Below are 24,471 nucleotides of genomic sequence, written 5' to 3'. Positions count from 1 at the left end.
ATATATATATATATATATATATATACATATATATTTTTCTGTTGGTTTCATACAACATCCATATGTCTCTGTGAAACTGGAAGCATACGGAAGTACAGTAGAGGCTCTATGTCAGGGATGTCAAACTCTGGCCCTCCAGCTGTTGCAAAACTACAATTCCCATCATGCCCCGACAGCCAAAGCTAAAGCTTTGGCTGTCCAGGCATGATGGGAATTGTAGTTTTAAAACAGCTGGAGGGCCTGAGTTTGACACGTCTGCTCTATGTAATTCTATGACAGCTCTATTATGGCTTGGTACAACTCTTGAGACCAGAGGTAGGGAACCTTGGCTCTCTAGCTGTTGCAAAACTAAAAGTCCCATCATGCCTGGATAGCCAAAGCTTTAGCTTTAGCTGTCCAGGCATGATGGGAGTTTTAGTTTTGCAACAGCTGGAGAGCAAAGGTTTTCTACCCCTGCTTTAGATCAAAACAAACAGCATTTCCCCTATGCAATACAATGCAGATGCTCTTTTATGTGTCTTTTACTCGTATCTTTTATATTCGTATCCGTTTCTGACCTGTACTACACTAAGGCTGTATTCACACACTCCGCAAAGTTGTCCGTGATCATGAACAATTTTATAGCCCATTGCTGTCTATTGGACTATGCACACGTTCAGTTTTGGGGGGTTTTCTACGGATCTGCAATCCTTTCAGTACAAAAATAGGACATGTCATAGCTCGGGCGAGATCACAGCACAGATTTCCCCATAGAACTCTATGAGATCCGTGCTTTTCACGGACTGCACGGATCTGACATCCGTGCAGTCTCTTAAAATACAAGGATGTGATGTAATCAGTGCGCTTTAAAGAGCTTTAAACAGATCTTGAAAAACACGGACACGGATGCAATCACAGATGTTTTTTCACGACCTACAAGGGTAGATAGCGGACTTCATCCACGGACCTTGAAAATCACTGAACGGGCAGCCTTATGCTGCGCTTACACGGAGCGATAATTCGCCCAATCTAACGATTAACGATTTCAAAGTAACAATGTGTTTTTTATAACAATCAGCATTGAGACGTAACGATATATCGTTTGGAAAAATCATTATTGCGATCGTTTTAATAACGCTTAAGCCCGTCTCACACATAGGGTGAATCGGTGAAAGACTGTTTCCACGAAGCGATTTGCGAATTTTTAGCGAACAACCAACGACGATTTGAGAACATGTTGAAAGATCCCAATGAACGATTTCTCACTCGTCGCTTAAACGTTCGCAGTGTTTACACGAGCCGATTATCGCTCAAATGCGATAGTTATCGTGAAAATTCGAACGATAATCGTTCCATGTAAACGCAGCCTAAAGGTCCTATATAAGAACACTACTAGACAAATGATAACTAAAGCTATATACACATTGTAACACTTATCTTCCAGTCTAGGATTTCCAAACATGATCAAACTCTTTCGTAACATAAACCTTAAGAGTTTTTCCATATGTTTTTCGAGGTAGCTGGCACAGATGGTTTTAGGGAAGCAGGTGGTTAAGAGCACTGCTTTACTAATGTTAGTCAATAATTAATCTGATCTAGCAATCTTCTGGATCCTCTCAGCTTTCAGCCTGCATGCTACGCAGGCATGCAAACCGATCCGTGCATGCTCACAGGCTGCAGATGTGCAAGGGAATAGAAGAAGCTTTTGTGCAACCATTTAAAAACCATTATCCAGAACCTGTCACTGCCTTCAAAAAACCTCATCGATTCCCTCTGAAACGTGAGTGCCTGAGAAGGATGAGTGAGGACAAGAGCGGTTAGGAGGGGATCGGCATCTAACATCGACATATCAGGGTCCATACTATATAACACAACATCACTTTTATGTGCTGTGATAGAAAAGTTCTAAGGAGACTCAAAATAAAGATTATTTATAAGCTTAAAAATCAACAATTCTCATGGTCTATGGCACGGGTAGGGAACCTTGGCTCTCCAGCTGTTGCAAAACTACAACCCCCATCATGCCTGGACAGCCGAAGGCTTTCCAGGCATGAGGGGAGTTGTAGTTTTGCAACAGCTGGGGAGCAAAGGCTCCCTACCCCTGGTCTATGGTGCCATCAGATGTGGTCCACTGAATTTTATGCATCATCGGGATAGATAGATAGATAGATAGATAGATAGATAGATAGATGATAGATAGATTTTTTTATTTATTTGTTTTTCTTATCGTTAATCATAACTATGATAAGCATATGATATTCTCAGCAGACCCTAACGCTGGGTTAACACACAGTATTTGGGTAGTATTTTAAGCCAAAAACAGGAGTAGGTCCAAAAAAAACACAAAAAAGTTGCAGCTCTTTCCATAATTTTCTCTGGGTCGATCCTACTAATTTTGGCTAAAAATACCAAGTTCTACATGTGAACCCAGCTTAAAGGGTGCAGAGAACATTCTGAGTAGTTACACCGCGGCAGGATACGAGGACAATGGTGTAGCGTAACTAAGTTTATTGTTCCGTCGATTCTCCACATTACCATGAGAAGTATAGCAGACGCTTAGAGGGTGCGTTTACACGGACAGATTTTTTAAGCCAAAGCCAGAAACAGACTATAAACAGAGAACAGGTCCTATAGAAAAGACCGAGATTTCTCCTCTTCTCCAATCTTTTCCTGACTTTGGCTTTAAAAAAAAAAAAATGTGTCAGATAAATCTGTCTGTGTAAACGCACCATTTCACCTAGTGAGCCTTTACACAGGGAGATTTATCTGACAGATTTTCGAAGCCAAAGCCAAGAACAGACTATAAACAGATACCAGGTCCTAAAGGAAAGACTGAGATTTCTCCTCTTTTCCAATCCATTCCTGGCTTTATCTGTCACAAAAATCTGTCCGTGTAAACGCACCAATGATAAAGATCTTGACACCCATCCTTTAGTGATAATAACGCTTGTGATAATGATTGTGATAACTACTGCCCCCACCCGCCTCATAACGCTTCACAGACATCTCTACTTATCTCTAAATAGGGTCAAATTTTTTATTTTTTTTCCTGAGAAAACAAAGTGAACCCAGATGCCAGGCTATATGGCTTTCCCGCACGCTGCTGTAAGAACCTCTTGCACGTAATGGGTTAACATTCTGCATATTTGTTGCGATGCCTGCAGCGAAAAACTTGGCGGCGAAATAAAAAAAAAAAAGTTTTATTTTGAAGAGGTCATAAACAAGGGAGAGTATATGGCTGTGTGTGTTCTTGTAGTCCCCCTCATGCTGGGGGAAGAAGAGGCACAGGCTGCTCTCCTCTTTTCCTCTCCTTATTAGGACACAGCATATACTCTCTGGTCAGCAGCACCACAAGAAGTAAGTGAACCCCACCATACACAGCTATATACAGATATACAGGACTATCTTCCCCTCACTGGCTATTGTTTTCTCCTCAGTACTCACAGCAGTCTCGGGGCCACTTACTGTAGGGTGCAGTGCACATGCGCGGAGCTGTCGCTGGCGGTACCACACGGAGCTGAGGTAAAGTCCAGCTGCTTAGGTTCGGCGCCGTGTGAGGAGGCGTCGTGTCCGGGGTCCCCCCGCCGCCTCATGACCGGCTGTACACGGCGCTGTGCTATCACTGTCTGCAGGGGAGGACAAGCTTCTTCCCACAACTTCCTAAAGACATCCACCCCGTCAGACGGAAGTAACTGCACTGACATGTCCCCCTGACCGGCTCCGGGGCGTCATTCATTACTAGGATACAGTTCAGTCATGGCTGCCCCCCCCCCCCCTCCTTACCCTGCTCACCTGTGGTGTGAGGTAAAGTTGTGCCCACCTGGCATCCAGTGTGTGCAGAGAGGAGGGCATTGCCTCCTGTGGCTGGACCATGCCCATGTGCTGCCCAAATAATACCACCCCTGCCCCTCCTTACCTGGTAGCTTTCCTCACAAAGTAGGAATGAGTGAAGTCCCAGTGATCGTCCAGCCAGGACTCTATGCCCTCCTGGTCGTAGTGGGCTTGCGGGCTGCAGCTGCCCTCCATGGTGTGTGGCTGATCCATGAAGAGGAGGAGGAGGTGGGAGGAGGAGGAGGATGATACACAGCAAACAAGGCACACAACTCACTCCAGGCTACTGTCTCCAATGGATTGTTGTGTGTTGGGAGAAGAAGAAGAAGAAGTGTGGGGTCGGTACTCGATGAATGACCCCCTTCAGTGCACAGTGGCAGGGAGACCCATTGAGGGCCTTCATTTATCTCCATAAGAGTGAGTGATGGGCAGGAGCAGCCTGCTGGAGGGGAGCCAGCTGTCCCTGGGAGTCACAGCCACTCTTCCTCCTCCTCCTCCTCTTTTTTTTTCTACTATTCTCTTTGTACCTTCTCCAGGGCTGGTGACTGGACAGGGAGCTCCAGGTGAGAGCTGAAGGGCTCAGTACTACCTCACTGCTGCCCACTACTGGACAGAGGGTGAAGAAGTGCACAGACAGGCATCCCCTGCCTCTAGATAGGTCTGCTTTATGCTGTGTTTACACGAAACGATTATCGTTTGAATTTTCGCAATAACGAAGGCATTTGAGCGATAATCGGCTCATGTAAACACAGCGAACGATCAAGCGACGAGCAAGAGATCGTTCATTTTGATCTTTCAACATGTTCTCAAATCGTCGTTGGGCGTTCGCTAGAAATTCGCAGATCTCTTTGTGTAAACAGTCTTTTAAAAAGTCACCCTATGTGAAAGATGGGCTTAAGCGATCTCAAAAACGATCGTAATAACGATTTTTCTTTAAAAAAATTCTAAAGATTTATTCGTCTAAACACTGATCGTTGCTTCAAAATCGTTAAACGATCGATTGGGCGAATTATCGCTTTGTGTAAAAACAGGATTACATTTGGGTTCTATTACATGGAGCGATTTTTAACGATTAACAACTAATGGTGGTTTTACATGGAGCGATAATTCGCCCAATCGCACGATTAACGATTTTGAATGAACAATGTTTTTTTATAACGATCAGCGTTTAGACGGAACGATACATCGTACAGAAAAATTGGTATGCAATCGTTTTGCGATCGCTTAAGCCTATCTCACACAGAGGGGAAATCGTTGAAAGAATGTTTACACGGAACGATCTGCTAATTTTTTGTGAACGATCAACGACGATTTGAGAACATGTTGAAAGATCAAAATGAACGATTTCTCGCTCGTCGCTTGATCGTTCGCTGCTTTTACACATACGAATATCGTTTGAATTCGATCGTTATCGTGCAAATTCGAATGACAATAAACAATTGCAAACCGGATTGTTTATCGTTAACCTAAAATCGTTCACCATAATACACAGAACGATGGTCGTTAGTTACGATCGTTACTATGATTGTTATTGCGATCGTTACTACGATCGTTTACTCCTGATATCAAAAAAGAAATGAACAATGTGCAATTACACTGAACGATTAGTGAACAAATGTGGAATTACAGCAAATGATTAGCGAAAGATTAACGATAATTTTAGGTTCAGCTCTAAATCAACAATCAACGACATACGAACGATTTTTCGATTGTTGCCTGCAATTACACACAATGATTATCGTTTAAATTCGAACAATATCACGATTTTTCACACGATAATTGTCCCGTGTAATAGGGTCCTTACTCTATTATTTCCTGTCATATCCAGGGGTGATATAAATAAAAATAATACCTCCACATCACCTCTATATATATTACCAGAGAAGGGGGTAAATAATACTATACAAAAGCTCCTCACTATGCAAAGACCAATATTGGCCCCAAGAGTGGTGGATACCACTTCTACTCCGGAGTATACACTTTTCACTCACTTCTCACTTTTCCAGCATCTTCCCATCTATTCTCTAAGCTCTTTACAGACTCCCAGTTCTGCTGCCCCTTTAACAGTAGCAGCTTGTACCTGCTGCTGCTCCCAATATTCTTATAACGATAGTTACTGCTCATAATATTGAGCAAGATAGTGCCACAGATTGTAGTTTGCCCCACACCATAATAGTGCCATCCTAGTGCCCTCATATAGTAAATATGCCCCTTCTGTGCCATTATGTAGTAAATGTGCCTGCCTCAATACCCTCACACAATAAAAGGGTGCCAGGGTTTGTAAAGTAAAATATTTTTACCTCCTAGTAATATTACCGCTCTTTTCCTCCTATTGTTAACAGCTTGTTGTCAAGGTTAGCAACCACCACTCTGCTCTAAAAACAGTGCTCTGGCACTGGAGTATATATGCCTATAGTGTAGATGTATAGAGATATTGGGGGACATTTATTAAGTCCGGTATTCAAGGCTTCACAGATTTATGTAGAGACGCACTGCCTCTACATCAGGGGTCTCAATACACAATGGGCCAAAATTAAAAAATTGGACTAAGTCACGGGCCAACCATGATAATTACTGAAGAGTGAATGCGGTGGTCCTGGCACTGTCAGAGCAGAGTGCGGTGTTCCTGGCACTGTCAGTGGTGTACGTCTCCCAGCGCTGTGCACTATGATAAATGACATGATAAATTGCTATGATATGTTTAAACCCCAACCCATGTAATAGCCAATCCCCCCAATATTGCCCCATGTAGTAGCCAACCCAACCAAAATTGCCCGACATAGCAGCCAGCCCCCCCAGTAGTGCCCAAATAGTAGCCAAACCCCCAAGTGTCCCATATAGTAGCCAGCCCTCTAAAATAGTCTCCTATAGTAGCCAGCCCTCCCCCGTAGTCTCATATAGTAGCCAGCCCTCCCCAGTAGTCTCATACAGTAGCCAGCCCTCCAAAATAGTCTCCTATAGTAGCCAGCCCTCCAAAATAGTCTCATATAGTAGCCAGCCCTCCCCGTAGTCTCATATAGTAGCCAGCCCTCCCCTGTAGTCTCATACAGTAGCCAGCCCTCCCCAATAGTCTCATACAGTAGCCAGCCCTACCCTGTAGTCTCATATAGTAGCCAGCCCTCTAAAATAGTCTCCTATAGTAGCCAGCCCTCCCCCGTAGTCTCATATAGTAGCCAGCCCTCCCCTGTAGTCTCATATAGTAGCCAGCCCTCCCCCGTAGTCTCATATAGTAGCCAGCCCTCCCCTGTAGTCTCATACAGTAGCCAGCCCTCCCCAATAGTCTCATACAGTAGCCAGCCCTACCCTGTAGTCTCATATAGTAGCCAGCCCTCCCCCGTAGTCTCATATAGTAACCAGCCCTCCCCAATAGTGTCATACAGTAGCCAGCCCTTCAAAATAGTCTCCTATAGTAGCCAGCCCTTCCCGTAGTCTCATACAGTAGCCAGCCCTCCCCTGTAGTCTCATAAAGTAGCCTGCCCTCCCCAATTGTCTCATACAGTAGCCAGCCCTCCCCTGTAGTCTCATATAGTAGCCAGTCCTCCCCTGTAGTCTCATACAGTAGCCAGCCCTCCCCTGTAGTCTCATATAGTAGCCAGTCCTCCCCTGTAGTCTCATATAGTAGCCAGCCCTCCCCCATAGTCTTCTATAGTAGCTAACCCTCCCCAATAGTCTCTTGTAGTAGCCAACCCTCCTCAATAGTCTTATACAGTAGACAGCCCTCCCCCATAGTCTCATACAGCAGCCAGCACTCCCCTGTAGTCTCATATAGTAGCCAGCCCTCCCCCATAGTCTCATACAGTAGCCAGCCCTCCCCAGTAGTTTCATATAGTAGCCAGCCCTCCCCAATAGTCTCTTATATAGTAGCCAGCCCGCCTCCATAGTCTCTTATATAGTAGCCAGCCTTCCCCATAGTCTCATATAGTAGCCAGCCCTCCCCCATAGTCTCTTTTATAGTAGCCATGGCGGGCCAGATGTAATTCAAACTCTGAATTCCCTTCGCAGGCCAAAGAAAATAGCACCGCAGGCCAGATTTGGCCCGTGGGCCAGAGTTTGACATGACTGCTCTACATTAATCCTGTGCACAGGAAGTGAGACCTACTCAGAGCTGGTGTAGGTTTCCTTGTCATTTTTCAATGTGAAAAATTATAAATTTAGCAGACCCAGAGCCCACACCCCCATTCCACCCCCTCCCCGACCCCCTCCCCGACCCTCTGGCACAACGGGCGTAGAGGGGCCAGATTTGCATCTGGGCCCCTCTACGCCAAAAAAATACAACATTTTTGGCTTGATAAATCCCCCCATAGAGCTATACTATATAATATATATGCATATGTATACTGTGACTATATGTACACCAGCCAGGCCCCTACTGAGGAAAATGACAAAAACAAGCCTAGTTTGTTACAGAATGCTCTGCATATTTCGACATAAAAGACATATATAGAGATAAAATTACCCACTTTGCTGACCATATTAAAGGGGAACTCCAGCAAAATGTTTTTCTTTCAAATCAACTGATGCCAGAAAGTGCCAGAGATTTGTAATTTAATTCTATTAAAAAATCTCAAGTGGTGTATTTTTTCCAGTCTGGAGAGCAGGAGATGTTTTCTATGGGGATTTGCTGCTGCTTTGGACAGTTCCTGACATGGACAGAAGTGGCAGCAGAGAGCACTGTCAGAATGGAAAGAATACACCACTTCCTGCAGGACATACAGTATCTGATAAATACTGGAAGACTGGAGATTTTTTAATAGAAGTGAATTAAAGGGGTAGTGCGGTGCTACACATTTATTCACTAAATAACACACATTACAAAGTTATACAACTTTGTAATGTGTGTTATTTAAGTGAATGGCCCCCTTCCCCGTGTTCCCGCCACCCCCGGTAGTGTGGTGCATTATACTCACTGCATTACTGTCGACCCCCGGCCGCCATCTTTGGACAACAACGTAATCTTCAGGAGGCCGTCCAGACCGCTCCAGCCGGCCCCCCTCCGGCGCGTCATCAGCTGCTCAGCCGCGATTGGCTGAGCATAACTACTCCACTGATATGCATAGATAGCCGATAACACTGATCTATGCTATGCGCCTTTTCCTGGTGTCCAGTGGGAGGATCCCTTCATCTTACCGGCCCAGGACTCAACGTTGGAATGACGCTGATCTCGGCTCGGTATTCTATTAATCTGGTCTGCATCAGACCAGACTAATAGAACACTGATCTCATTGATCGGTGCTGTATAAAGCATACTACACTGATCTCTATGAGAGATCAGTGTAGTTGTATTAGAAGTCCCCCAGGGGACTAATTACTGTATGAGTAAAAAAAAAAATGTTTTTATTAATAAAAAAATCCCCTCCCCTAAAAAAAAGTCTGAATCAACCCCTTTTCCCATTTTATAATAAAAATATTTGGTTTCGCCGCATTATTATAACTATTCAATTATCACATTCCTGATCTCGCACGGGAAACGGCGTAAGCGCAAAACCCCATTAAAGTGCAAAATTGAGCATTTTGGTCACATCCAGAAAAATTGCTATAAAAAGCGATCAAAAAGTCGCATATACGCAATCAAGGTACCAATAGAAAGTACAGATCATGGTGCAAAAAATGACACACACTGCCCCATAGACCAAGGATAAAAGCGTTATAAGCATGGTCATTTTAAAGTAAGTTTTATTTTCTGTAAAAGGTTTTATTTTTTTCAAAAGCCATCAAATAATATAAACGTGTAAGTTGCATATCATTTTAATCATACCGACTTGAGGAACATATATAACATGTTCGTTTTTCCATAGGATGAACGGCGTAAAAACGAAGCTCCCCGAAATAAAAATAATTTTTTTTTTTTTCAATTTCACCGCGCATATAATTATTTTCTGGTTTCGCAGCATATATTATGCAAAACTTAAGTCGTCCATTGCAAAGTAAAATTAGTGCCGCAAAAAATAAGGGCTCCTGTGTGTCTGAAGGGGAAAAAAAGTGCTATGGCCTTTTAAACACGAAAAGGAAAAAATTAAAATTGGCTCCGTCATTTAGGGTACTATTACACGGAACGATAATCGGACGAATCGGTGATCATTGATATAGGTTAGAACCTATATTTGTCGGGCGCCGACCGCGCACTGCTACGTGTAATAGCGGTGCGAGGCCGGCGACTGGCGATATACATTACCTATCCACGCTCCAGGGCTGCTCCTGTGGTCTTCTCCGAGTCCCGCGCGCTCTAGCTTCAGAGCGGTCTGTCAGCTGAGAGGCCACTCAGCCAATCCCAGGCCGCGGTGGTCCCGGCCTGGGATTGGCTGAGCGGCCTGTCAGCTGCCGGCCGCTTTGAAGCTAGAGCATGCGGGACCCAGGGAAAAGCGGACCACAGCAGCAGCCCTGGAATGTGGATAGGTAAAGTATATTCTTACAGCAAGGGCTGCAAGGACATCGGTAACGATGTCCTTGCAGCCCTTGTTAAATGATTATCGGGCCGTGTAATAGGCCCAGTAAACGAGTGCCGATCTAGCAAATTGGCGCTCGTTTACAGGTATTATCGGGCCCCGATCGGCCCGTGTAATACCACCCTAAGGGTTTAAACTGAAGGGTGTGACCGAGTACTCAAAATGACCTGCCAAGGTGTTAAATGTGGTTTTCCATTAGTCCCATTCTTTGAGACGAATGAAATTCTAGGCCGTTTTTCAATCAAGTTTAGTAAACCAGTATGCTTTTAAAATCTGGGTAAACAGGTCAGGGATTAAAGACAGAGGAAAGTAATTTTTAATTGCAATTTTGTTCAACTCCATTTAATCAATATAAAGTCCGGAGGCCACTATCCTTTTTGCTGAGTAAAACAGAATTCTGCCCTCATGGGTGACACAGAAGGAGGAATGCAACCTCTTTGTAAACTTTCCTGGATTATATCCTTCATAGCCTGCCTTGCAAGGACCCGAAAGATTATAAATCTGGCCTTTGTGCTATTTGGCCCCTGGTAACAAATCAATAGCACAATTCATAAAGCCTATGTGGTGAAAACATAGAAAAAAATCCCTAACAAACTAAGAAATATGCCCATCTCTCATGGATACTAGCAAGATCAACAAAAAGGCAAACATGGAAACATTTGGATCCCACCTTTACAAGCTCTTCATTGGACCAAAAATAGGGTTATTTAACTGCAACCATTCCATAACCATAATGTTATCGACTGGCCTTAATGAACAAGGAACAGATATTACAATGCAAAGAACCTATTCACAGTTTTAAGTGACCTGTACCCTGTCTGGAAGCATCTGTAAAAGTAGACCCAAAATATCGGCTGGATCAGAATCAACTAAAGCAAGACCTAACTGATCAGAAGATGTATAGGAAATGCATACTTGTAAAAGAATTTTCTTGGAGATTTTTAAAAAACCTGCCCACTTATGCGGTCTGCTTGATAATCACCTAGGTGTTGAAGTTTTCCAGTGGCAGTCACTGGAGCTCTGGCACAATAGAAGTAGAGGCCCATTGTCTTCCATAAGTTCCTTCATGGTGGCACCTATTTTTATTGGTCGATTGTTGGTAACAGGTGGCTTAAAAGGAACTGATGACTGGTCTGGAGAAAAGCAAGGAACAGGATAGAAACTAACTGGGACTGTCATGTTCGTCATACAATAAGTGAAAAAATGGTCAACAGAGGATAGCTCAGGAGAGTGTAGAAGAAGCGAGAATATCCACTCCTGTTTGTCTCCTTGACATTTATAGTCCTCAGCCTTTGATGCTCTGGCCCTGAGAAGGGGGATCTGAGACTAAAATAGAGCTAGAAGCTCTTCTAAAAGAAGAAATCTTTTCTTTCCCCTGTAAAACAGGCTGGGAGGTTGCCATAGGGTTCAAGTGTCATCACAGAAGAAGTTGCTTTAGACTGTGAGATCTCCTGATGTTGTACCCATTTGTCGAATTACGGGACCAGTTGGGTTAACCTATGGATCTGATTTACCAGAGCATGCATCGGATTCATGCCTCCAAGGGTGTAATCAGAAAATACGTAGATCCCAAAACATAAAAAATTTACTTGGCAGGCTCTGCTTCATGGACTATAAAGACTTATTGTTCAACAACGTGTTTCTGGGTTGGAAAGACTCCTTCCTCAGGTACATGCATACAAATAGAGCAAAACATGCTCATGCTGGAAAGAGTGTCATCAGAAAATATGTCGATTCCAAAACATAAAAAATTAACTTGGCAGGCTCTGCTTTATGGACTATAAACATTTATTGTTCAACAACATGTTTCTGGGTCGGAAAAGCCCCTTTCCTCAGGTACATGCATACAAACATACAGCAAAAGGCAGTATTTAAAATTGTAATAAAGTACCTGAGGAAGATGTCCTGACCAAGAATCACATTGTTGTGCAATAAATCTCATTTATAGTCTATGAAGCAGCGTCTAATAAGCAAATTCTTTATGTTTTGGAATTGATTCTGTGAACCGTCCATTGGTTAAGGAGGAATCCGGGCCACAGCCAATCTTACATTGTTCAAGATCTGAAAGGATTTCCATTCTCATTTGCAAATAGGTGTTGTGTCCTACCTACTTAAACGACCCACCCTAACCGATGACCCCCAACTGGGCGGTCATTTACTAAGTGCACATGGTTTACACTATACAGGGGTATCAAACAGACTGGGTCAGAACCAGACGGACATGCCAAAGACCATCCCATTTTTATCCTCACTAGAGCATTCGTATAGGCGATCATTGGATCACTTGTACAGAATGCCGCAATACTAATGTAACAGTGTACTTTCACGGTTTTCTTTAGTTACAAGATGTAATAGGAGGCCTCTGACTGTCACTCCAACTACTTAGCATGATGCAAATGCATTAAGAGGAGGGGGATCAAACTACTGCCAGATAGAGCTCTATACATGTATGTAAAATATCAGGAAGGGTTTAAAAGGCGCATACATGCTGCTGACGATGAAGAAGAAGTACACTGTACAGCTTAAGCAGGTTCAAAGGTGGAGAGCCAAAGATAGGATAGTGGGTCACATTACCCAAAAAGATGATGAAAACATAAATATTTCAATATATAAATTTATACAGTATATACCTACACAGCAGCATATAGGCGTTTAGCCACCACATGCTGGGCACCTCTGATGATGACCAATTGCCATGTATGTTATGTAGTCATGGAATGCCGATCAGAGTCCATGCCAGCCAGAGTCCTTTTAATGACCGCCATAAGTGCAGTGGTAAGACATCTTTTACAGTCTGCCAATGGCAGAAGCATATACATAAGTATAGCACTGAACTGTACAAGTAACTGCATAGTGAAGTTTCCTATGGGAACTTTAAAAGTATTTCCCCACTGAGCAATAATACTGCCACTTCTGAGATGGACGGGAGTGACTCAGGAGAGGTAAGCATAAGCTCATTATTAATTCTATATACTTGCAACAACATATATAAAAAAAATCCATGCTAGGCAACCCCTTTAAGGGTAGCTTCACACGGGCGGGCTCGCAGCGAGATTCTCGCTGCGAGCCCGGCAGGTCCTGTCAGTTTCCATAAACTACATACTTGCTGCGGACCGCAGCGAGTATGTAATTGTACCGCGCTTAACCCCTTCTACTCCCGCCCGGCTCCCCCGCTGTAAGCAGCATACATTACCTGTCCTTGCTGCACGGGTCCGGCGTCCTGCTCTCCCGCCCGGCCAATCAGTGGCTGCGGCTGGGCAACACACTAATTGGCCGGACGGGAGAGCAGGACGCCGGACCCGAGCAGCAAGGACAGGTAATGTATGCTGCTTACAGCGGGGGAGCCGGGCGGGAGTAGAAGGGGTTAAGCGCGGTACAATTACATACTCGCTGCGGTCCGCAGCAAGTATGTAGTTTATGGGAACTGCCAGGACCTGCCGGGCTCGCAGCGAGAATCTCGCTGCGCGCCCGCCCGTGTGAAGCTACCCTAAGCATCACTTATATTCTCTAAGATTATTCAAAAATCCTAGAAGGGGACCTTTTAAAATCCTCAAGACTTACAGAATTTTTAATTCCTTTATTTTACTTTAGTTCAGTCGTTTTGGAGGTTTTATATTAATAGTTATGTTAAGTAATAAAAACATATATATATATATATATATATATATATATATATATATATATATATATATATATTTATTTATTTATTTTTGGTTCATTGACCGAAAGAAGTTTTTTGCATCCTTACATTCCACCAAGCATTTGGCCCAAACAGAGGAGGATATTGAAGTGAATCCCATAAACAACGTAAGTAATATTTCTTCAAAAAACTTTTTTTGTATGGATTTTTTATACTTTCTAAAATTGGGACATTTATAATGACTGTAACCGTGATGTGGAAAGTGCAATAGGAAAAGACTGTGACCTGAATATGAGTGCAATATGATATAATATGTGCAATACGGGGATACAGCTGAAGAGCATACATGGACAGTAATCTATTAAGAAAGATATGTACTGTATAATATGCAAGAAGAGGAACATTTGGGTGCAAAAAATGCATGGACAGACAAACGCAACTAAGTCTGAACAGTACCCAAGATTTTTTCGCTGAAATAACTGGTGGCACGTTATGCAAAGGTGATGGCTGTGAAGAAATGTGTTTGGTATTTTAAGTGACATAATAAAAGTTATTTTTTAATTGACTATCGGACTAATCTGTGACAATACAAAGTAAATATAGTCTCTTACATTTTTTGTTTAATAAGTGAGTATTAACTTACATGGATGCCGATGTCAGTGTAGTTCAACCATAGTCCACATCCAGCTTTTATGCAATGTAGAGAAGTTGATCAGCAGGAAGAAATCTTCGGAACTGGGCAGATGCTCCAGCCGGTAGCACTGCACGCAAGTTCACACAGTTCAGTTTTCCGTGACAACGCAGGATTCTGAGTGACATCACTCCCCCTAGGTATGGATCCTAGTGCAAGCCAAAAGATATCCCATGCATTTCAGTACACCTTCATCAGGAACTTGGTATCCTCTATGGGCGGAGCTATCATTTAGCCTGTGATGCTGTCCCGCTTGCCTGATCACGGTTATCTTGTGGGACTGCGCTGGTGAAGACAGACTGGCAAGTGTCAAACTTGTCGGTAGAAGAGCATGGCCCCCAAGAGCACTTGCCCCTCCAATGTCTTCACTTGAGGTCATGCTTGGCAGCAGGGCCAGTGCCAGGACAGCACCACTGGCCCATAGACCATTCCATCTGTTCACACCCCCTTGGCTAGCCTAGGGTTAGTTTGCATACTTGACGCCAAATCAAAAGTATGGGCATATCCCAGGAGGCAGCGGCATTTGGGTTAGCCTCCTGGTAGTGGTGGTTGTGGAGTGTTTGGCACCAGGACTTGTACTGAGCAAAAATTCTGACCTGTTCTTATGAAATATCAGTTACACTTTAACATTGCATTAACTTGCAGTTATATTGTAACTCAGTAAGATTAGTCAAGCCACTAACTTATTTAGCTCTGGTTTGTTGGAAAAACACTACACTGTTGCAGATTCCACCCAATACCTGATTGGTTGTTCACCAATTTTTTTTTCTGTTAAATAAACTGATGCCAGAAAGTGCCAAAGATTTGTAATTTACTTCCGTTAAAAAATCTCATGTCTTTCAGTATTTATCAGTCGCTTTATGTCCTGCAGGAAATGGTGTATTCTTTCCAGAGGTTTTCTATGGGGATTTGCTACTGCTCTGGACAGTTCCTGACATGGACAGAGGTGGCAGCAGAGAGCACTATGTCAGACTGCAGAGAATACACCACTTCTTACAGGACATACAGCAGCTGATAAGTACTGGAAGACTGGAGATTTGTCAATAGAAGTAAATGACTAATCTCTGGCACTTGCTGGGAAAATTTGATTTGAAAGAAAACATTTTTTGGTGAACTACCCCTTTAATGGCAGTCTGGTACGCCATGGTTCTGCTTAAGGAATGTTCATCCTAATTGTCTAATGTGAGAACAGGCTGCACTTTTCACTTCACCCCTGGCAACTATATAAATATTTCCTCTTTAATTTTGGTTTTGAATAAATAAGTGAGGAACTTTTTCTTTTCCCTTGAAATGTTATTAGACTTTTTATGACTTTATCATTAGTTACACTTAGACAACAAAACACAGTTTTACGGCTTTGGTCAGGCATTTGCCAGTGTGCCTCTAGCTGCCCTCATGCCGGTATGTTATCTTGTCTGGAAGGACAGGAAAGTGTACAGTATGGGCCCTATTACACGGGACGATTATCGTGCAAAAAATCGTTATATCGTTTGAATTTAAAGGATAAATCGTTCTGTGTAATTGCAGGCAGCGATGGGAAATTGTTTGTATGTAGTTGATCATTGATTTAGGTCTGAACTTAAAATTATCGCTAATTGTTCGCTGTAATCCCACATTTGTTCACTCAAGTTACACATTTGTTCACTAATCGTTCAGTGTAATTGTACATTGTCCATTGTTTTGCTGGGATCAGATGGAGTAACCGATCATAGTAACGATCGCAATAACAATGGTGGTAACGATCGTAACTACCACTAACGTTCTGTGCAATATATAACGATTTCAGGTTAACGATAAACAATCTAGTTTGCTATAGTTAATCATTAGTTGTTAATCGTTAAGAATCGCTCCGTGTAATAGGACCCTATGCCTAGTTCAGTGGTAATTTGCATTTAACTACCTGCAGATTCAAGGGGTACTCCAGTGAAAATCTTTTTCTTTCAAATCAACTGGTTTCAGAAACTTACTTAGATTTCTAATTTACTTCTATTTAAAAATTTCCAATCTTCCAGTACTTATCAGCTGCTGTATGTCCTGCAGGAAGTAGTGGCACAGTTCTCTCTGTTGCCACCTCTGTCCGAGACAGGAACTGTCCAGAGCAGGAAAGGTTTTCTATGGGGATTTACTGCTGCTCTGGACAGTTCCTGACATGGACAGAGGTGGCAGCAGAGAGCACTATGTCAGACTAAAAAGAAAACACCACTTTCTTCACGACATACAGCAGCTGATAAGTATGGAAGACTGGGTGCACCCTACTTTTTTGCAATTCTTTTTTCCATCCACTTGTGCAAAAAACGGATGGGAAAACTAATTTTTCCATTGACTTCCATTATTAAAAAAATGGATCAAAATGCATCTTTTTTTAACATACACAAAAACATAGCTGCCTTATTTTGGTGTACATTAAAAAAAACTGATGTGTATTGATCCGTATTTTTTTTACAATGAAAGTAAATGGAGAAACGAATGCAAACAAATGCATCAGTTTTTTTTAGCAAAAAACTCATGAATAAAACGCATTGCAAAAATGTAGTGTGAACCCAGCCAAACCCCTTTAACCCCTTCCCGTCAGCAATCTGTATATATACGTTCCTACTGCACATACCCCTTGCAGTAGGAATTTATATATACGTTCCTCACTGAAGGGCTTCTGATCTGTGCAGGATCGCTGCAGTGAGAGCGCTCCCGCACACATCAGTGTCCGGGGCCGGAGGTAATGAGAGGCAGCTGCGATCCGGCAGTTGCATCTCATTAACCCCTTAAACGCCGTAATCTATAGAGATTGCGGTGTTTAAGCTACTCAGTGATAGAACAAGCTTCTGTCACTGAGTGATTGGGTCCCGATTGCATGTACCGATGGGCGGAGGTAAGCCTTTTACCTCTGTCCTGTCAGGTTTGGCGATCTGTGCATAGAGTCTGCTGTCAGGCAGGCTCTATGCATAGATTGCCGATAACTAATCTATGCTATGCTATGGCAAAGCATAGATCAATACATGCAATCTAATGATTGCATGTTTTACTGTAAAAAAAGGGTAATAAAAAAAGTTTTTTAAAGTATTAAAAAACCCCTTCTAAACCCCCCTCCCAACAAAAGTTTAAAATAACCCCTTTAGAAAAATAAAAATATAAATAAAAATATTACATATCGTGATTTAATTTAATTATATATAAAAAATTGTTTTAAAAAGCAATCAAAATTTTTCTGTTACACCAATATGATATTAATAAACTAGAGATCATGGCGCAAAAAATGACACCCCAACCAGCCCTGTAGGTAGAAAAATAAAAGCGCTATGGCTCTTAGAAGGCGGGGAGGAACATTGCATTAATTTGATCCGGGCATCAAAGGGCTTGGTCTTGAAGGGGTTAAATAAGTATAAAGGGCAGAGTACATTCCAAAGCTGCAGAACATGGCCCAGAGCCTTCACAAGACATGATTAGTCTTGTAGCCCTCACCTGCTATCTGCCTCACACCCCTATTACACATAAAGATTTGAGGGTGATGGACAATGATTTTTTAGCAGGTCAGAATGGCCCAATAAGCTGGTGAGTGAGACTTTACCCATTTGTCAGCTGATCCCTAGATCTATTACAGAGGGCGATAATAGCTGTTATGGTGCTTTTACACGAAACGATAATTGGCCCGATCGTACGATTAACAATGTCGGAGTAACGATTTTTTTTTCATATTGATCAGCGTTAATACGGTACGATATATCGTACGGAAAATTTGTTTTGCGATCGTTTTGCGAACGCTTAAGCCTATCTCACACATTGGTTAAATCAGCGAACGACTGTTCACACGGAACGATTTACGAATTTTTTGCGAACGACGATTTGATAACATGTTGAAAGATCAAAATGAGCGATTTATCGTTCGTCGTTTGATCGTTCGCTGCGTTTACACATACGATTATCGTTCGAATTCGATCGTTATCGTGCAAATTCGCACGGTAATCGTTACGTGTAAACGCACCTTTAGGCCAAAAATAACCCTGTGAAATAGGGCCCTAATTTTTAATTTTCTGTTGTCTTTTTTTCCTCACCTTTTAGAAGCTAGCACTCTTTTAATTTCCCATTGACAGATGCATATGAGGGCTTTTTCTTTTTTCTTTTTTTTTTTTGCAGGACCAACTGTACTTTGTAGGGACACTTTCCATTTAACTACAAAATGTATGGCGAAAAAAAGAAAAACAATTTGAGGTAAAATCGAAGAAAAAGACATTTTGTAATTTTCTTTTCCTACTTTTAGGCCTGGTTCACACAGTGTATGACAGCGGCCGTTCTGAGACACAGCCGAAGCCAGACCTTTACATGTCAGTTTTCTATGTGGCCACATGGAATCCCGGCCGGAGTGTATACAGTGTGTATACACTCAAGCTGGAATTCCATAGGACACAATGTTATTTTAATTTTCAATAAATAGCGGCCAGTGTTGAAACAGCCATTATTTACTGAAAAATTACTTTGTGTGAACTTAGCCTTAAATATTTTTTACTTTTCCTTAAAAAAAATATTTCATTAAAATTTCATTAAGATTGTTCTATTCTGACCGTTATAAATTTTTACAATTTTTTCCAGGTATGGGGGCTTTAAAGTCAATAAAATTTTATTACAGGACACACCCAAACGGGACAACAGTCAATATTGAGCCAAAATAATGTTCGTGAGGCTGATACTGCAATGCTAAACAGCAGCCGTTGCTTTGAGTGCCAAAAATGGCTGTTGTTTATACGTTGTCAGAACATAGCCTATTTTTTTTGTTCTTTTTAAGAAGAAACAAGGTTTTCAGTCACAATATTCTGCCCTCTGTAACTTTTTGATTTCGTCTACAGAGCAGTAATAATTACTAGAGATGAGCGGACTTTTCGGATTTCTGGTTCGTGAGAACTAGAACGATCGGCATCGGGTGGATCCTAAGGAACACCTGGAAAACTGGGATACAGCTAAACCAGAAATTCGAAAAGTCCGCTCATCTCTAATAATTACAAATGCTTTGCGGGATTTGTAGCTTTTATAAGTACCATTTTGGTGTAGACTATTATATTCAACCATTAGATTGCTTATACTGATCAATGCTTTACTATTGCACAGCACTGATCAGTTAGATCGGTGCTCTCCTTGTAAAAATTGTTTCAGGCTGACTTAATCAGTAGAGGCAGTATGGCTGGTACAGGAACCTAGTAAAGGCTTCTGGCTGCCATAGTAAACGATTACAGCCGCATGACTGTGTTGTGGGGGTGCCGATCTTACCCCTAGCAGGTAATGCACTCTCTGCATCTCTATTGGTTGCGCCGTGTAGAGGATTAAACTTTATTCATAGCTTCATTCATCCAAACTTCTGCTTATTCTGGGCTAACTAGTCAAGGGGGCAGTCTCCTACTCAGTGATTGACAGCTGTTTGTGTAAGTGAGTGTGTATACAGTGAGAAGTTACTCACTGAGTTTTACTGCCTATTAGAGATTTATATGAATAAATGACAAATTATTTCCCACAAAACTATATCCTGATTCTGCTCAGCGCCCCCCTCCAGCTCCATAACATGCTGCCTTCAGATTTGACTGCATTTTCAAAGTGACAGGTGCCCTCTAAGGGACTTGAATTCTTAACACAAATGAATTTGTAAGTTTAATTATTTATGGGAATAAATGACTCATGTTTTTTTTATTTTATTTTAGTTTCATTTAATAATTTATGTAGAATAGATTTTTTTATGTTGCATCAATTTATTTATTGTTTTTACGGATTTGATTGAGGGCGATCAAATTGGAGACACATTCTTGATTCCTGTATTTTCTATGTAGACCATGTTGCAGAATATGGGAGCTTTATGGCAGCTACAAAATCGGCTGATCGGGTCTTTAGAGCTGGCTTTAAAATTTATTGTTGCTGTCCGCACATCTTCCTATGTAAAAAGCGTTATGTGTGGCCGATGACGATAAAAGAAAACTGACAGCACATATATGTATATATCTTTGCTGTTAGTTTAAAGATCACATGCGCTTGTGATTCGGCATCCAGGTCTCCCATCCTCCAGGTGATGACTATATCTTCAGGCACCGCCACCTCCGAAATGATTGACAGACAGAAGAATAGGGTCCTGAATAGACAGCCATCGGCCAGAAGATGGGAGACCCAGCCCCTATTACACCGTGCGATTCAGAAGAGCAAGCCAGCGCTGACCTGTCAGATCAGCACTTGCTTGCTCCTCATCCCCCGCTCACTGCCGGTACTATTACACGCACCGGCAGCAAGAGGGTAAGAGTCCGGGGAAGCCCATAGAAGCACAGGCACAGTCTGATGATACAGACAGGGAGCAGGATGTGATGTCACAGGAGGCTTGGCTGGATCTCCCAATCCCCTGAGTGATTCTCCATCTCTGACCAGCCAAAAGCAGCTGCTGCAACTTCACTGATTGTGCAAAACTCTGCAGTGAAGTTAGGGCTATGTGTACACATGTTGGAGTTTCATTGCAGTACTGCAGCATCTTTACAAAGATGATGCAGTAACACAATAAATGATGCTAAACAGCAGAGAGGATCAGAGCCAGCATTGCCAATCCCTCCTGTAGAAAAAACAAGGCATAAACAGTATATCCCATGTAAGATAGTATTGGATGAAGTCCTTATTGTGGGGCTCAACCTCAAAGATAAAAGATGCTTGATCCTAATACGTGCGTGGAGATAAAAAAAAAAAAGAAATGCAAAAAGTTCTTTACTTTATTCCAATATTGGCGTTACAGGTAGTAACAGTGTGTGCTGTGTGGGTGGGACCACAATGAAATGATAAAGTACCGCAAATAATTCAGTAACACAATGACACTGCAATGTGTGAACACAGCCTAGATGTTCCTACAACAGATGTGTGTGGGGAATGGGCAGGGTGGGGGACTGTGATGAACAGCTGAGGGAAAGCAATGCATTCTGGAACCTTTAACTGCTCAACCAGGAAGTACAGCCATACAATACAGAACAAAACCCCCCAAAGCAAATGGATTTTTGGTAATTTCAAAACTGGGTTAGACAGGTAAGCATTGCTATATATTTCAGCAGCAGGTTTATTTATTTTTTTTACCTCTACCTTTAGTTCCCCTTTAAGGCGGCATAAACCTAGTGACAGATTCTCTTTAAACTAAAAACACAGATATATACATATACATGCTGTCAGTTTCCTGTGCTGCACGAGCAATACAAGGATCGTTCGTGTGGCCCAGCCGATAGATCTCTCTGATTAGTGCTTGTTTATGGCCCCTGCGGCTGAGAAATCTGTTCATCTAAAAGGACCCTTAGTATCTTGCCTTACCTAGGCCTATAGCAGTATAATAGAGTTGTCATTAAAGGAATAGTCTTATCTTATGAAGTGATGAAATATCATTAGCGTATGGCATATCTTTATGAGCAGTGGAATTCCCACATTTGGAAGCTTCACCAATTATACATCATCATTGATGTAAAGCTGCATCTCTGTTACTACTTGCCTCCTGGCCACCCATCTGTGTAGGGAAATACAACACATTTAAGTGAACAGGGCTGGGTGAAGTTTTCAGGAAAAAAAAAAACAAGAAGAGGATGCAGCACCAGCTCCTTGTAATTGGTGGATGTCACACAGGTTGGACCTTCACCGATCAGAAAGTGATGTCCTTTCCTAATGATGTGCCACCATTTTATGAGAACATTTTAATAATATTTAGAGAATTTCGTTCATTCTGCCCTAGTTTATACAGCAAAGCTGACAAGTGAGTAATAAAAAACAGAAGCGTCAGCCAATTGTGAAATCTCTAGTGGCATGTGTGAAAACTGAAATATTTTAAGATTTATTTTCTTATGTGAATAGTAACAAAAAATATAAATAAATGCCAAAGTGTTTATAAGATATTATACAAAAAACGGATTTGATTGTTATTTTTAGATACGTGTTAAAATGTCCAAGAACACAGCAGAAATCCAAGGCAAGCCTGGGAAATCTTTCCACTTATTGGACGGCATATTTCTCGCCTCGGGAAAATGATGTAGTGTGAACATACTGCAAGGAGTAAAGACTTTGTTTCATTTTGTTTGATTTAAAAAAAAATGTGCACTGCAAAAACTAACATTTTCTTTTCAACTAAGGCTCTGTTCACAGGGAGTAAACCTGGCGACATGTCCATTCTTCAGCATGGAGAGAGGAGGTGCGCGAGCCTCCCATAGACTCCCTGTATGACACAGAGGGTAACGGGATTTCGCCACTTTTACTCCATGTGAACGGAGCCTAAGAGTATGAAATACAATTTTTTATTATTTATTTCTTCTTTTTATATATGTATCTGTCTTTTTGATGTGATAAATGCAGTGCAATAGCTGTATAGGCAAAGTTTCAGATCAAAAACACAGATGTAACAAAAATGTGTAAAGATTTTTTACTGCAGCTATCTGTCCTCTTGGTTATGACTAGAGATGAGCAAACTGAACTTCAGGAACCGAGATTTGTAAAATGGTCCAAGATGGGGGCCCCACATTTTAATACAAATAGAAAACAAAAAAAGGGTATGCTCATCTGTCTGTGCTCTCCCGGTGTCCTTCTACGGGTCTCTGGAGTCCCCAGCTGATCACAGCCACCTTCACTTTGACTGAGACAAGAGTGACAGCAAGCTCAGCCAGTCACTGACTGACTGAGAGGGAACAGAGCTGTGGTCAGTGATTGGCTGAGAGGGCTGTCACTCTCCTTTCAGTCAGAAAGTGGAGGCGGCTGTGATCAGCTGGGGACTACAAAGACCCGCAGAAGGACAGATGAGCATGCCTTTTTATTTTTTTTTCTAAGAGTATTAAATTGTGCGACCGCCATCTTGGACTGGGCTTGTAACAAACTTTGCAAAAAGTTTGGTTCTGTAACAAACCAATCACTGACTGACTGAGATGGGCCAGCACTGTGGGGATGGGCTGCGATCACTGGGGGACACAAAGGAAGATTGGACAGGTAAGTACTGATGAGACTATATTGCTGAACCTCACTAAAACAGCATAACGGCTGCAATAGTTTAGCTGTTTTAGTGCGGCTCGTTTAAGCTTCAGTTCAGACAAACCTTAACTGTGCTTCAAAGTCTGCCGAATCTGCTGAACCGAACTCTTAAAAAGTTTGCTCATCTCTAGTTATTCAATTTAAAGCAGATCTTGTGTGCTGTGTAACAACCAGTGATGCTGTGAATCATTTGCTACACTTCCTCTTATATCGGCTTGTTATGCTGACAGCGCTGATTTACAATATCCTGTTAAAATTCAGAGAGACAGCGTGTGGGGAGGGTAAAAAGAAGGGATGATAAATAGTCATTCTTTGCTATGCAATTGACATATTTCTTCAGTAAAGTTTTAGTGTAGATATCATATAAAATACAATGAGGGGAATTTTTCAAACCCCTATGTATGGAGTTTGGCACTAAAAAGTTGCAAATTTTAGGTAAACTCCCACCCGCACAAAACGTGCAACTTTTTGCAGGTTTACATCAGCATGGCCAAAAAAGTGGGCAGAGCTTTCTATAAAGGGGCATGGCCTGATGGAGCATATGGGTTAGCTTGAATCTCAGCTAAAAGTGCTCTACTGACTTTTTACAGATTTTATGCTGCACTTGCCAAGTGGCCCAAGCTTATAGGAAAGTGGGTAAGTCATAATGCGGCATGGTCTGAAGGATTAAGAATACGTTCATGTGATAAAAAATAATCATGCACGAAAAAAAAAAAAACATGCACAAAAAAAAAAATCATACTCGTTTTCTGCACATAAAACAGCACCAAAATAGATTGTGAATCAGCTCCTTTTTTAATAAGTTGTTTTTCAGTGTGAATCCTTTTAGGCGCGGTTTTGAGTGTCTAAAAACATACACATATTAAAAACGGCTGCGTTTTAGTCTTCTATTG

General features: G+C 42.0%; 1 protein-coding gene across 6 annotated transcripts in view; it reads right to left on the bottom strand.

The window, feature by feature from the left end:
- Positions 1-24,471, bottom strand: part of PDE5A (phosphodiesterase 5A) — a 248,056-nt gene that overhangs the window by 140,672 nt on the left and 82,913 nt on the right. The window contains exon 1 of one of the 6 annotated variants that reach the window (XM_069978434.1): positions 3,896-4,335. The exons of 1 other annotated variant lie outside the window; for it this stretch is intronic. In XM_069978434.1, coding sequence (XP_069834535.1) covers positions 3,896-4,023 — 128 coding nt within the window. In that variant the 5' untranslated portion in view covers positions 4,024-4,335. Of the gene's footprint in view, positions 1-3,423; positions 3,666-3,771; positions 3,794-3,895; positions 4,336-24,471 lie in introns of those variants that run through there. 4 more of the 6 variants (XM_069978432.1, XM_069978435.1, XM_069978433.1 and 1 more) reach the window with 4 other exon arrangements.

Source organism: Dendropsophus ebraccatus, chromosome 7, assembly GCF_027789765.1.
Source record: "Dendropsophus ebraccatus isolate aDenEbr1 chromosome 7, aDenEbr1.pat, whole genome shotgun sequence".
Classification (NCBI taxonomy): domain Eukaryota; kingdom Metazoa; phylum Chordata; class Amphibia; order Anura; family Hylidae; genus Dendropsophus; species Dendropsophus ebraccatus.
The sequence above is the reverse complement of the archived record's forward strand: the minus strand, read 5'-3'. Positions and strand labels throughout refer to the sequence as shown.